At 43.0% G+C, this 15,493-nt stretch overlaps 2 protein-coding genes across 5 annotated transcripts in view; both read right to left on the bottom strand.

Annotated features, from left to right (window-relative positions):
- Nucleotides 1-3,088: 3,088 nt before the first annotated feature.
- Nucleotides 3,089-13,212, bottom strand: pitpnb (phosphatidylinositol transfer protein, beta). 4 transcript variants are annotated; one of them, XM_060038546.1, is made up of 12 exons: nt 13,087-13,212; nt 10,934-10,964; nt 9,637-9,785; nt 9,112-9,203; nt 8,973-8,980; nt 7,528-7,602; nt 6,921-7,004; nt 5,631-5,708; nt 5,395-5,499; nt 4,833-4,955; nt 4,534-4,611; nt 3,089-3,857 (listed from the first exon to the last, which is right to left on the bottom strand). In XM_060038546.1, the coding sequence occupies exons 1-11, from the start codon at nt 13,104-13,106 to the stop codon at nt 4,564-4,566; spliced, it is 813 nt and encodes a 270-aa protein (XP_059894529.1). In that variant the 5' UTR covers nt 13,107-13,212; the 3' UTR covers nt 3,089-3,857; nt 4,534-4,563. The 4 variants fall into 4 exon arrangements, with proteins under 4 accessions (XP_059894529.1, XP_059894527.1, XP_059894528.1 ...); XM_060038544.1 differs by lacking the exon at nt 13,087-13,212 and adding an exon at nt 12,551-13,055; XM_060038545.1 differs by lacking the exon at nt 4,534-4,611.
- A 404-nt stretch (nt 13,213-13,616) lies between these two features.
- ttc28 (tetratricopeptide repeat domain 28) overlaps nt 13,617-15,493 on the bottom strand; it is a 49,943-nt gene continuing 48,066 nt past the window's right edge. Inside the window, 1 exon segment of the mRNA XM_060038473.1 lies at nt 13,617-15,385. Coding sequence (XP_059894456.1) covers nt 14,110-15,385 — 1,276 coding nt within the window. The 3' untranslated portion in view covers nt 13,617-14,109.

The following is a 15,493-nucleotide window of genomic DNA, read 5'->3' as shown; positions in this document are numbered from 1 at the left end:
GCAGTATCCAATGGCTTACTCATTTTTTAAGTCTTTTTATGTTTCAATTAACAATCGATTTGCTTGAACAAAAAACAAAAAAATCGACTGCTCGATGATAGTGATGCTTTTTTCTTTACACTAGGACGCATCTTAAAGGTTTAACGATTAACTCCTACAGTAATGGAAAACGTACATATACTCCAACGCTACAAACTACAAAAGCATGAGTAACACAACTCCAACTTTTCGTGGCCATTCATGTTTTCCAGAAGTTTTGTAAGCCAATCGGACAACTAGGCCTATATTTATAATTTGAGCAGCAATTACTGGTGGTGGTGAGCGAGGTCCCCCCCTTCACTGTAAAGCGTCTTTGAGTGTCTAGAAAAGCGCTAGGTATAAATTCAATCCATTATAATTACTTAATAGATTTTTTCAATGGAGGTCCAACACAATTTCAGATTCAACAAACATGCATAAGCTATGCCGAAAATATTGCTCTCATAAATTGAAATTAACATATCATTAATATTAACGGAGTTATTATTTAACCCAAAGCCATTTTTGCTCCCCATATAATTGCAAATGAAAGATTGGAGAATACTTGAGCAGAATAAACAAAACAACTTTTTATTTGTTCAAATGTATTAGATATTCTATTATCTAGACCTTGAGTCACATCATGAGTACTGTGAAAATAAGACAAACGACTAAGAGTTATACATTCACTACCAATTCCCCTGAAATTCATCTTTTAATGAAAGAGAAAATAGAGTGCATTGTGAATCTTTTCTTTGTCTTGAAATTAAAAGAGAAACACGAATAAACAAACAAAATAAATACATTAAAGAAACAGTAGCCTTTGCAAATGCTTTGACATGATTATTAAGATACAGTGTTATGGAATAAACCTGTTCCTTGTAGCCTTTAAACCTCACCCAACAGTCGACCTATCTGGCATCATTTACAGTCCTATCCCATAATAAGTTCCTTTATTCCTTTCAAAAACCCAGTCATACTTTTGAAAGCTCCATTTAAAAAATAACAATTTCTCTAGCTTTGCAATGATGAGAACGTAAAACGATCGTGAATAACAAATATAGATAGAAAATACTTGCATAAAAAAAACACTGAGCAAAACCGATCCATGTCTTGAGTTGTTAACTTAACACCGTGTTCTTTCATCCAGCTCATTTGCTGTGCGTCAATGATACGCGCCATGCTCGTTTTTCTTACGATATAAAATTGGACTTCTCGGGTTGTCTTGCATTTATAAAAAAAACTTTTAGTTGGACACATGCACTTCCTAAATGACGCAGTAGACCCAGCGGGGAGAGGTAAAGTGAAAACTGTGGCTTGTGAAGCAGTGCGTAGTCATGCTCCGTCTTTAACGAGGAATAGCACGCGTCATCGAGGGTCATTAATATAACTATAGACGTTACTACTTCAATGTAGAAAATGACTAGATCTGCTAAATGCCTTACGTCTTAGCATAGGAATATGAATCCAAGTACATTTCCATTGTTAATTGGTAGAATGGATCTTCTATCTACATTATAGGATGATGCTTCTTCTAATTTATAGGCTTCTAGTCAGGGAAATATAACTCGTTGGTTTGTCATGTCTCTAAAGAAATAATGTTTTCCATCGCATCTCAAACACCAAAGCTCATGAAAATATAGAACAGATTTATAAAACGAAAATCACTATAGTGCAACCGTCATCGTCACCAAACCTCAAGCTAAATACAGACATGATTGGACGAAGCCTTTGCTCTGTAGCTATTTAACAGAACCCCAGATGGCCAAATTAATTCAAGAACTTGTTTGTACTCGAGGGAAGCTGCCCCCTAGTGGCAGATCAAGACAAGGGCCAAAGATACCAGATACTAACTACAGTGAATAAGTGCCATCCATTTACATTTTTATGAAAGAACAGAGTTGAAAGAACTCTGAACTACACCCTCAAGATGTCAACACTCTAATGCCAACCTCATTCTTAAGTCAAATTCCCCCAAAATAAGAAAGGTTGTATCTGAAATTATCCATAAGTATACTCATGCCAAACAGAGATGACTTGCATCAAACAGAAACTATCGTCAACTGTAACCTGCTATGTCAATCTGCCAATGTCATAAAGTGAAAGGCATTATAAAAAGGGAAAAGATCTCTCACACACAAACACAGACACAACTGGGTTCAGCCCTTGCCACGGTGAGGTTCCGTACCACAACAGTGTGAGGACAGTTTGACAGGGAGCAGCACAAAGAATAAGTCAAAGTGTCTTTTTAGCAGAAGACCAATCACACCAAGTTGAAATTCTTAAAGAGGCAATCTCAAAGATTTCTGTTTTGTTCCCTTTGGCGGCACCTATGGTGGTAATTGCCATATTACCGCCTCACTTCCCAGTGTTATTGCCTCACTTCCCAGAGATACAAACAGTATTGCATCTGGGACTTCAGTCAGCTGGTTTAGTGGCAAGGGTTTTACTTTGAACTGAAGGGCGAGTATGTTGCGCCACTGTGCACCGCTTGTGATTTTTCCCGGGAATGTCGCCCCTGACTTCTAGTTGGTAACACTGATAATACAGCAAATGCAAGGGCTTTCAACAGTGGGGCCAAGTATTACCTCATTCAGCGATAGTGACTTAACAGATATTTATGCACATGAAAATCTTCGAGATTATTACTTTAACCATTAACCATTGAGTCACATAGCAGACGTTATTATCTAATGAATTCTTTATATCGGGTTATTAAATGGCCTGGTGTTGAATTAGGGTATCTTGCTCAAGGATGCATAAAAGGTAGGCTACGGAAGTGGGGAGGTCAGAGGGGAGAGACTCGAACCACGTACACTACACTATCCTACCTCCGCGATCCTAAAAAAGTCGAAGGCAGGTCATGAAAAACAGAAGAGCACATAGATTGTCTGTCTATCACACACACACACACCTTCTACAAAGATCCAGGAGGACACTTATCCATCTCTTAAGTCAACAGAGTCAACGCTATTAGGATAAACAGTAACAATGGGACACTCTTGCCAAAGAAACCAAAACGGTCAGTTGTTGTCGTTTCCCACATGCACTTGATAGCTGAAGCGTTGAATGTGTGTGTGTGTGTGTGTGTGTGTGTGTGTGTGTGTGTGTGTGTGTGTGTGTGTGTGTGTGTGTGTGTGTGGAGGCATGGTTAAAAACCAATAGTGATTAACTTATTAATTCAGGCTTTAGCACAAATTTTTCTTGTAGAGACTAAAATACATACACCATTATATACACTATTAGTCTTTGCAGTTTCTTACAATGTTTCTTTAAAAAAAGAAAAAGGATCCACTCCACAGCCAGATAGAGTGGACGGTGAGATAAGGGGAATTTCTTTTTGCTAAAAGGAGGAGGAAAGGTATGGTGACTTTAGTGGAGATTTACAGAGGTAAAAGGAAATATCCCTACTACAAGGGAAAATATCAGGGAATCTCATAATTCATGCCCAGGAGTGAGACACTTGAATAAAAACAATAAAACCATTTCCATAAACCAGTCGATAATTCAATATCAGGCAATTTGCATTCTGTGCAAAAAGTTTCCTTTTTCTCGTCCTTTTTTCGTTTAAATAATTCTGCAAAACTGTATTATTTTTCAAGAGTTATGGGGAGGCTAATGATTTGAGTAGAATCTGTACAGTACTGTTTTACCAATGTGGTCAAACCCCAGAATGAATCATGTGAGAAGGGTGACAGGCGGCAGAGCGAAGCCCGGGCCCGTGGCCCGCTCCGACGGGGCGCGTCTTCGACGACGTCGTCATGGTGGGGTTGGAGGGTTGTTTGGCCTCATTGCTCGTGAGCAGCACTCATGCCTCGGATCGGACCCACCTTGCGAAGCTAAAATAAAAAAAAAAGGAAAGAAAAATGTTGGGGTTAAGAAAAAGAGAAGACATGGTTCGGCGCTTATTTGTAAAAGAGCCATAAAAAAGAATAACTTTTGAATTGGAAGAAAAGATGGAAGAGAAGACAGAGAATGTTGGTCACTGTTAGGAATTCCAAGATAAATGTTAAAAAGACAAGGATAAAAATAAAAGCCAATATGCAAAGGTTTCAACTAGGGATACACTGATATAATACTTCTTCGATACCTATATTGAAGTCATGAACAGTAAGCATGAAATAGCACAATACAACAGCCATTTTCATGCCTTCTACTACAAAATCATTTATTTTGGTGATTTATCAGTGCATCCCTACTTGTTATGAAAAAATAACAAACGTGCAAAGATTATGAACACAAGGTAATAACATGCAAAAAGATGAGTAGAAGTTACTGGATGAAAAAAATGATGAAGGAGAGAAAGAATGGGAAAATGTTATTGAGACACATACAGCACCAAGGAATGAAAGTCTAAAAGGTTATCCCAAACACAAACATAAAAAGACTCGGGCAAGTCGAGTGAGAAGCCCGGCAGGCAGATAAAAGACACGATGAGGAACATGAAGGGAGAATGAGAATGGATTCCGGATCATGCCAGCGTTTCGAGCTCTCTTTGGCTTCCGTTAGACTTACTCAGCCCGTCTCCAGTCTCTCTAGAGTAACCTACTCTTCTGTTGCCGTGGTGCCCCGCACATCTCCCTTGGGACGCATCTGGTGTAAAGTTCAGGCGTAAACATTTTAAAAACAAACACGTCACACGACCCATCACAGCCAACGCCATCATCAACACTTCACATCACAGATATTCTCTCTTTAGCCACGCGCTCCCAGCGTAGCCTGCCCCCGTGGGACATCCGGTCACACAAGTCTCCCATGGACCACCCTGGGGCTGAGGTGTACTGTGTGTCTAGGGGATGTGGTTCATGGGTTACCTCGTCCAGCTCTCTCTGGGTCTCCTCTTCCATCCGCCGGATGTCCTCCATGTTCAGCCCTATCCACTTGTCGATCCAGCAGAACAGCTGGCGATGGAAGTTGGTAAAGATGCGCTTCTCTTGCTGTGAAAGGGTAAGTAAAGGGATCAAATATTTTGTTGGTTAATAGGTCTTGGTTGTTCTTATTCTCCATAAAACTGTCTATTTCCAGCTAAAATGCTTTACTGCACACCCTTTTGGGGTTTGGTTAAAATGGGGGTTATTTACCTCTAGAGATGGAGTGAGTAATACATATGCGTTCTTTTTGGGGACTTTCAAATCTAACTTAGTCTGGTTGCTTTCTTCAAATTGTATAATCATATAATTTGCACTTTTGTGTGATGAAGGTGTTAGCTCAACTTTGTCTCCTCCTAGAATGCCATAACCGTCTCTGTGGCTTGCCTTTGGCTCTATCGTTTATCAGCATTGGTTAACCCTTTTTAGCATAGGTTAGTTTGCGTTAGGGTAAGCATAGGTTACTCATTCGTTAGCATATGTTAGCAGCAAAGGTATCAAGGCTAACCTTATGGATGAAGTGCTCCACTTTGGTTGACAGACCCCACCACTTGAACTTGACCGTGACCAGTTTGTATGCACACATGTTAGGACAGTCAGCTTTCAGCTCATTCTGCATAAGATAAAAACAAAATCAAAAAGTTAATAACAAAGACATGAAACTTTCACAAACATGAGCTCACTGAGTGGAGGAAAATTGCATTTTAAAATACACACACTACACTCAATATTACAAGTGTGTACCTTCCAGTCCGGACTCAGAGGACCTCTGCCCGTCTTCTCTGAATGAAACAGCGACGGATCCTCATCCGGCTTGTAGTCCTAAAGAGTTCAAGAGAACCGTCAACACAGAGTGACCTTACTGAAGAACCAGGCGGTGAAGCCTGGAGTACTTTAAGGTGATGGAATGAAACCGCCATCAAACGTTTTAAACCTGAGGTTGGTTGGCCAAAACTCCATTCCCTACCACCCCTGAGATATGATGGATGGACTGATCTTTGTATCAGATTCTGGAATCAATTCTAAGGCTCCCCAGACACTGAGTGAGGGAGTAAGTGAGTGAGTGTCATAACCCAAAGGGCCCTAACCCCAGCACGGGACTGCGTGCTGTTTTAATCCGGCAGCCCTGCGGTGTAGGTAGTGCTGGGCCCCCACGGCAGATGGACCTTCAGATTAGGCTTGGTTCCAACCCTGATCCCCTTAAGTCATTAAGGTCCCGGCAGAAACGCTGCGGCCCCCACGTAGAGGGGATTGCCCTCCTGCCTCCTTTCAGACTCTAAAGCAACTCACCTCGCCAAGTAGGGTGGGTCGACCAACGTTATCAAATCCCCCCCAAATAAGAATGATCCATCTTCCTCATCCTGCCCACAGCAAATGGCTACGAGAGAAGATGATTGAATACAGCTGATCTAGAATAATTCACGTGTGTGTGTGTGGTGTGTGGTGTGTGTGTGTGTGTGTGTGTGTGTGTAGCCACAATAAAGACAATCTTATCTAGATTTGGGGATTTTGGCAGAGCCGCTTGGATAATAGCTCCAAATTAAATCAGCAACTTGCAATCACACGGAGATGCAGTTGAGTAGTGAATTCAAAACTGCCGCATTACGAAAACGAGGTCTTATCTAGCGAACAGTCCAGCATGAAGGAGCCATCCTCTACCACATGGGGGAGACGTGGTACTACTGATCCACAAAAGTAACTGGTCAGCTCGAGGTGAACTCCATCATTGGGGTTGTAAATCCTCAACAAAAGGTCAAAGAGTAACATAGGCTAGCTTGTGTGCTAGTTATTATGCTAGCTCTGAACCAATACAAATGTATTGTTTGGCGCCCCCAACACTATATTTATGCCTGTTATATATGTGTATGCGCTTCTACTATGCTAACCTAATATGCACATTTTCCTTTTGGATTTATATCATTATAATGACATTCACATCCTTTGTATTGTGGCACTGGATTATAACTTAGAATAAATTATGAAATAGCTTGGAAAATGCATCACACGTTTTCCTTGAGTAGCAGTAAGACTTACCGCGGCGGCCACGTCCTCTCCATCAGCAATATCTATAGGGACGACCTCCACATCCTTCCAATCAATGTCATTCAAGTCATGGACCTGGCACAGAATAAGAGCAATTAAGAAACCAGTGATTTAAGTGCTCCTCTTTGGCCACTACATGTCATGTTGATGAACCATGACAAGCCAATTCAAAAGTCTAACCTTTTGTGACCTCAAAAGTGGGAATCTCCACTCAGATACAGTCGGGTTGGACACTCCCACATTTTGATGTCACAACTGGATAATTCATAAATAGATGAGCCATGTCAATCATGGAGCCACGTAAATCATTGGTCTTCAACATGAGAAATTGTAAAATATGACCCTGTTAAAGACTTATACATCCACAATTATAATACTAATAACTTCTAATTGATATAAGAAATCCAACAAGAAGTTATGATGCAGAGGATGAAGGACCTGGGCAAATTTAATAGAAAGTCAACATGGGCCACGGTAGGACACTTCCTGGTTAAAAGACATGCACCAATACCAAACACACAAGACATGTGATGATGATTCCCCAACAGAGTCCATGGCTGTGCCCTTAGGTCAGGGGACGAAGTGTCAGGTGACTTACATTTTCTACTGTGCCCATGTCAGGTTTATGCCAAGTCTCAATCTTTATCATGAAGTCATCCTTCATGTACTCATTCTGAGGATGAAGAAAAAAAACATTTTACTATACATCAAGAACGATCCCTTTCATCCAAAAAAACTTGTTGCCATGTAGAGTGAAATTGAGGGATGTAATATGGATGTATCGATCAGGTTATTGATAGGCCGATACCGATCCATGATCTTTGTGTTATTAACTGATCCTTTACCGAACATTGATTTTATTTCAATAGACAGCTTAACTGTTCCCAGTCCTCGACTCAATTTACTGCGCGTGTCCGGGTTGTTTATGAAAATGGTGCAATCGGAAATAATTACCTGGGAAATGCAAAATATTTGTACTTTTTGCCTCCTGTGATGTGGTGTAGACCTATTACCACGTTGCACATGAGCTATCACTTTAAAGGCTGCAGGTCTCTTGGGACGAGTAGTGGTTAACCAAGTTGGCAATAGACTGGTGACATTTGGTAGGGAAATGTAGCTCATTCAGTTTATGATTACAAAGACCTTAAAGACCTGCTGCTGCGACAGAAGTCATACCTCCCTTTAAAGTCACATCCTTCTTTTTATTTGCAACTACTCATATCATTCAGTTTTGCAACACTAGCCCATGCAACTGTTAATCAACAACATCATTTTTAATTATTATTTTGTGGGATTTATTAAAAGAGTTTTGCATGGAGCTTTCCACCAAAACCAGTTGATTTGGTCAAAACAATGATACGACCAGTTGTCTTGGTCGTATCATTGAATAATTAATTGAGCCAAACAACATTGAAATATATTATACAGTGAAGCCCAGTGAGATAGAGGCTGGTTATTGCATCCTATAACCGAGATCAGCAAAACAGCTGCACGGCTTTGATTACGTAAAGGCTACCTTAATTGTGTGTCAGGGCCATTTAAAGATGAATTATGTTAAAGCAGGACTAACCTTAATTGTCTCTGACAGAACATAATGACGGTGGGTATTTTGCTAAATATTTTTGGAATAGGCCTATAATGATTGGTGACCAAATAAATCAGTGCATCACTAGTATAGTAATATAAAAGATGATCTCACTAAATTTAAGCCGTTTATAAGGGCAACTAGCTACAACTTTGTTACGTCATAAGATGCACTTACACTCAGCCAATTGAACCTCAAGTTAAAGATTTCCATGAATGAAGAGTACTGAGAGGAGTATTTAAATCCTACAGCTAAACCACTCAACCAATTACACGTTTGGACTGAAACAACGTCGCCAGTGGTTCGATGCTTTGCCCTCATCTATTTTGAGCTCGCCGCTAACTAGCTGGGAAGGTAGCTTACAACCAAGGGACGACACCACAGAGCTTTGACCAAGAATAAACGCTTGCATTTGTCTATTAGGCCCTTGCAAAAACAAAAGAAAGTGTACAACTCACCGTCACAACTGCAGGAAAAGAAGCCGAAATAAACAAAACAGGAGAGAAATCCACGTCAGGATCGATATTTACAGTACACAAGATGTACACGCTATATTCAGAATTAATTCGTAAGCTAAACTAAAACGTGGTTACTCACTGGTGCGGCAGTACGGATAAGAATTCCAGGCTTTTTCGTGAAAAGTCAGCGCTCCCTCTGGGGCGATGTATTTCACAAACCCCGGGACTTTACTACGGAACAGAGACACCACAATGTCGATCAGACAGAGTCGTTGCGATGATTAATTCAAGACATTCATAACAAGGGTTCCCTGGTGGACCATGCCCTGATTAATTCATGGGCCCATTCATGGCTTCTCCGCCGTCTGGCCACCGGACGCCTGTTTGATACCGATACCGTCGTTTCAACATCGCTTGAGACAAAGTATTTGAAGCAGGTGATTTGCTATTGCTGAACACATCCACACTTTTGAAAATATATCAAAACTGAATTATCAACCGATATCGATATCAATCTAGGCAGGTAAACATTATTCCCGACATAAGGTAGACAACAAGTGTACGAGGAAGTTCAAGCAGTCCGTTAGCGTTTGCTGAATGATCGGATGATGCGTTGAACCAATCCAACAGAAACACAGGAGTGTCCGTCTCGTGCAGAGCCTACCTCTTCAGATGGTAGATCTTGTGTGTGAACTGTCCCTTCTCTCCCCCCTCCGCCTCATACGGTTCATTCTTCAGCACCTCGATGCCCTCCCCGCCCCCCGTCTCGTTCTTGCTGGCCTCAGCCACAGAGTACAGCTGCCCCACTTGGTACTGCACAAGATGGAGGGGGTCGGGAGAGGGAGGGCAGGAGGGAGAGAGAACGAGAAAGAAAAGATTCAGAAAAAGAGAAAGAAAGACAAAGAGAGAGAGAAAGAGAGAATGGAACAGGACCAAAGAAGAGAGCAAGTGAGAGAAAAAGAAAGAAAGAAAGAAGGAGAGAAAGTTGGAGTGAGAGAAAGCATGTCAGGAGAAATGTTATGGCAGTAGAAAGACATAATGGTCTTGCTCAACAGTAAAAAATGACCAAAAATGTGTCTAGAGGCAAAGGTTTGGTTTCTGTTCCGTAGGCCGCATAGTGGTTTTGCTGCAAAAAGGATATGAGATGTTGATTGTTTGCGACATTAAATGCAAGGTCAGCAATCTTTCAAGTGGTGCGAGAGGAGGGGTGTGGTTTGGGAGGGGGGTACATTCGATGAAACTGCTAAAAACCAATACATGAGCTAAGAAGGGTCCCTGAACAATTGTGCTTTACCTTGTAAACAAAGATTGAACAAAAAAATAGGACCGATTTGTTGTACGCTACACTAAATACAATGCAGTACATAAAACGTTGACTATAAATTATATACAAGGGTAGTATCGAAACAACTCTGATCCCCTTCATGCATCAACTGAGGCTGGAGTTCATCCATCCAACCTGGTTAGAGACTCTTACTTGTAATGTCTTAAACTGTCCAATCAGATAGGGGGTAAAATATAATAATAATAATAATAATAATAATAATAATAAATGAAATTTATATAGCGCTTAATATGGTACTCTAAGACGCTTTACATATTGCCCTATCAAAACTATGTAAAACAGACTAGGAATAAAAGAAAAACAGAGGTTAAACATGAAGAATAAGGTGGGAGTTAAATATAGGCCCTTTAACCCCATGAGGTCTCAGGCTCATGTTTGCCTTCTTGCTGTACTTGTGATTTAACCTTTATATTCCATATTGAAAAATATAAAACATTATCAATACTTGGGCTGGCATTGTTTTTTTTAGCACACCGCCCTTTATATGGCCTGAGCATTACTTTGAGGAACGGATTCAACACAGGACTAAAATACAAATGAAACATTGAAGATCGGTTTTGATATTAAAATGCTCTTCCAAATTCCCTTTCAACCGCTGTCCCCTGTTAGTGCTTACCTCTTCCACAGAAACAGGTAGAACCACGCGGCTGGGAGGGGCAGGTCACGGAGATGGGTGGAGCGAAGAGAGAGCGACAGGACAAGTTAAAACAAACATCAAATAGTTCTGACATGATACAACTCTATGTTGTCTGATCGGACTGGAGATGGACGAATAGTACGTTTCCATTTGTTATTAAATGTGATGCATTCGGCTGATAAACATAGGATTATAGACTCATTCTATTCTTTTTTTTCAAATGTTTGGTTTTAATGAATGACGGTTCATCCTTAGTTCATGAAGAACCAGGAGCATTCGGTCTGCACTATTTCAAAACAATGGCCGTGGCCAAAGAATGTGTAGCAATCTACAGAGCAATTACAACTTTTTTATGAAATACAAAGCATACACCAGCGATGTTTTTTTTATTTACTTCAGACGAACTTCAGTTACGTATCAGTATCAAGAGAGCAAGAGCGCCAGTTATTTATTTCCCCTGATTGGCTAATCTGAGTTATTTGAACCAATATTCCCAAATGTGAAATCAAAGTCTGCCCGGCCCAGCCCAGACTGATATCTATTATGAATCACAAAACCGGAATATCTGGATTGTCTCAGAGGGATAGGTGGATTCAGACAAACATTCTAGTTGTGACATGAGGCTAACTTTGTTGCATCACTGTCAAGGTGAACTGAAAAGTGCCAGTTCACGCATCAATCAGTAAGTAACATTCAGTAGCGGAATTGAAAGAAGGTTGTAAAATATCCATGTAGATTAACATGGCAATGGTAAGTAGATAAGACTAATGAACACCACTAGAAACTTGTAAAGTGGTTCCAAACCTTGGGGTGGGACATACACCAAAGTTAAAGTTGGGGTTGCAAACATTTTCAGAGTCAGGCATATCAGAGCTATAATAGCATGGGCCAAAAAAGGTTGGGAAACTCTTGCATACGCAGTATGTAACAAACATTACTGCAATAGAAAGAAGGTTCTAGAATATCCAGATCCAGAACCATTAGGAAGAAAATCAATGATACGATTCCATACCAATTTCAGTCGACTTTAATTAAATATAATGCCACATTTAATGTATCAACAAATGATATGATCCGTGTGTTTTTATATAGTATGAGTAAATCCAGTGAAATGCAGAGAAGGGTTATGGGAATTTAATGTGTTACTAAAGAGGTATAACAACTAAGAAAATCAACTAATGTATTAGTAACAATGCATTACATGCAGTATGAATGCAACTTTTGCTTACGGTTGAACCTGGTGAGAGAAACACAAATATGGATATTTTACAAGAGGAGTGGCTCAAAACGGTTGCCAGAATGACAGCAAGCAAGGCTACCAACAAGGACGATTATATTAATTTGATAACCAACAAGCCATCAGTAATATGCCATTATCGATGATCACCATTTCCGTTTCAATGCATCCGATTTTTACTCTAGAAGACGACACTTAATCAGCTCGACTGATAAATACTCGACTTCGTTTAGCCCCAATGAATTCAACAGAGAAGCGCCCGCCTGGGGACGGCAACGTCAATGTAACGCAGCTTGGTTGAGGTTAGCCCACAATGCTGACGTGCGTCAGGCGGTCCTAACGGTACTGCTGTCAGCTACCTGCCTGGGTGGGTCGGTGCTATGGAGGTTAGCACCATGGGACCGAGACCCATAGATGCAAGTCCAATAGGGGCTAGCACCTTGGAGGCTAGCCGGATAGCACTGCAGCTAGCGGCTAGGGAACTGTAAATCCAGTGAGGATGGACCCTTAATCTGGAACTCACGAGACAACAAGCTTACAGGGAGACATCGGAAGCAGAAGGACTCCCGACACGGGGAATATCAAGCGTGTACATACAAGTGTATCATATCAGCAGTATTATTCATCTTGTAGTTTATGTTGTACAAATCATTACATCCACCCCTTTGCAATAAACTAGCAACGCCTAAACGGACCGGTGACTGCCTATCGTCTTCTGATCCACCCAGCTCAAATCAGTCTCCTTAGAGACTGTCTTTAGGAGCGTGCAAAACACGGAAACACTGATTAAATACACAATTAAAATAGAGAATTTTGACCACGGAAAGGAAACATGTGTCACTGTATAATGTCAGTCTAAATACGTCGACAAATTGCATTAAACACTTTAACTCACTATTCCTTGACGAGCACCATCTTCGTTCCCAGGCTGCGGCTGCGCAGTTGGGGGCAACGTCAAACGGAATTATCAACAAGTTTGCCCCGCCTATCGAGATGATTTGATTGGCTCGTGGACCCTGACACGGTCTGGTACCTGCCACAGTCTCTTCACTCATGAAATCCGATGTCACACATCCTCCCCACGCACACGCACGCACACACACACGCACACACACACACACACACACACACACACACACACACACACACACACACACACACACACACACACACACACACACACATTCATAGACACACACCCACAAACACACACGCACACATACATACATTCATAGACACACACACACACACACACACACACACACACACACACACACACACACACACACACACACACACACACACACACACACACACACACACACACACACACACTCAAAACATTAATAATACCATTGATTTAATGTGTAGTGGAATGTGTCACGATTTTAAAATGTTCAAATGCTGACACGCAGTCCAATAATATAAAATGTTCATCATTTAATTGCACATACAAAACTTGTTATACAAATGGAAAATGCTTTAATTTACAAAATAACTCACAACTGACATGATCAATTATTTATAACAAGAATTCCGGAGCCAAGTAGTTAATCAACACACACAAATGTAGCAAGCATTTGGGTTGACTAAATGCAATACACGTTCTCAATCTGCAGCAGGCATTGTCAACGTCTCTTTACAGTGTGCTTATAAAGGCCTCGGAATACGTCCCTTTTAATTCAGTTAACTTTTTTTTTTAAATGCTAATATTTGACACTTTTTACAACAATTATATTGTATCTTTCCAGTTACATAAGAAGGCACAATCATCACAAGCATAAGTGTGATACGTCTTTACAGTCTTATTTCATGGAGCAAATCATTCTCAATGACCTTTCCCAATAGATAGAGGATACACAGAGCGAGTGATCCATACTGGCTTCTCCAGAAGGGTCTCCAAATTTCAAACATACCATCAACACTTTGATGAAGGGAAAAACTTCCCGCTTGAGATCACCTTGTATCCGTTCTCAGAGGGGAGTTTTCCGGGACAAGAGTTCACCGTCGATCCGGCTTCCTTAGACTTCCTGACCAGACTTTGGGATGTCGATAAAGTTGGCGGCTTTGTCTCCGCTTTCCTCCCCTGTCCGGAGGCCTGTGTCCCGGCGGTTCGATTCTCACCTGTGCCTTCGTGTCTCGGGGAAAGAGTCAGCAAACCCAGGACGTCCCGCTGAACCGTGCTCATCCTCTTAGCGCCTTCGCCGGCGGGAACGCGCTCTGGCCTCGGACCCTCGTCCTTCTGGCTCATGTTGGCCCAGAAGCTCTTCAAGTTTCGGACGGACTGGACGCCGTCGTCCGCCGGCCCGCTGGCGGCCCTCTCGCTGTGCCTCCGTCTCGGGGCGTTGGCCGTGGGGCTGGGGGAGGCGGAGAAGGACCCCGTCGAGTAGCGGGAGAAGGTCGGGGACGGGGCGCTGCCCACGGGGGAAGAGGCGGGGGAGAGGGAGAGGTCCGCCGAGGAGCGGGCGGGCGACGTGTCGGAGGCACGCGACCTAGAGGCGGCCATCGGCGCCCGCTGCCGCTCCGGCTCCGGCGAAAGCGCGGAAGAAGGAGAAGACAGAGGGCAAAGGTAGGCGTGGTCTTTGAGGGAGAAGGAGAGAGAGGGAGAGCGAGAGACAGCCGGGCTGTGATGCGCGGAGTGTGGCTTCGGCGATGAGATCGACGGCGCCGACGACGACGACGATAAGCGGTTGGTTTTCTTCGGCCGGGCCGGCGGAGGCGGTGGCGGCGGCCCTTTGGCGAGGGGAGCGGACGAGGGTGAAAGAGGCGAGGCGGCGGACAGAGGCGAGGAGTGCGACAGAGGCGAGGAGCAGGCCTTCAGGCTGCCTCGGCTGCCGGGCCGGCTGAACGCACTGGTCAGCGACGGGCAGAACCCGCGCCCGCCCGCGCCCCCCGGGGGAGTCAGGGACGGGGAGGAGGGCGCCGTGGCGGGGGAGGAGAGAGAGCCGCCCCGGGCGGCCCGCTTCCCCTCGGGTCTGACGCACGCCGGGCCCCTGGTGCTGCTGAGCTTCTGGAGGTTGTCCACCGCCTCCAGGTGGCTCTGGGTCTCCTTGAGGATCTTCTGGGCCAGCTCCTGGGGGTCGAGCAGCGCCGTCGGGACCCGCTCCTCCTGGGACTTGATGGTGCTGTCCGTCTCCGTGCTGGACTGGTCCGACTCGGAGCTGCACAGCTTGCCTTTTCTGAGCGGCGACGAGCTGGAGGATATAAAGGAGCGTGTTTACCAATGGCCACGATGAGGGCTTGATATTAAAATGGCTGAACCCCGACAATTTATTACATTACAAAAACAATGAATGTATCTT

Source organism: Gadus macrocephalus, chromosome 19 (assembly GCF_031168955.1).
Source record: "Gadus macrocephalus chromosome 19, ASM3116895v1".
NCBI lineage: Eukaryota > Metazoa > Chordata > Actinopteri > Gadiformes > Gadidae > Gadus > Gadus macrocephalus.
The sequence above is the reverse complement of the archived record's forward strand: the minus strand, read 5'-3'. Positions and strand labels throughout refer to the sequence as shown.

Excerpts from the sequence above, each read along its gene's own strand:
- pitpnb (XM_060038542.1), bottom strand. The coding sequence starts at position 12,603 with ATGGGTCTCGGTCCCATGGTGCTAACCTCCATAGCACCGACCCACCCA. Across the intron at positions 4,956-5,394 it reads TGGAGCACTTCATCCATAAG|CAAGAGAAGCGCATCTTTAC; the intron begins GTTAGCCTTGAT and ends ACCCTTTCACAG. Across the intron at positions 3,858-4,832 it reads CCCAGAGAGAGCTGGACGAG|CTTCGCAAGGTGGGTCCGAT; the intron begins GTAACCCATGAA and ends TTTTTATTTTAG.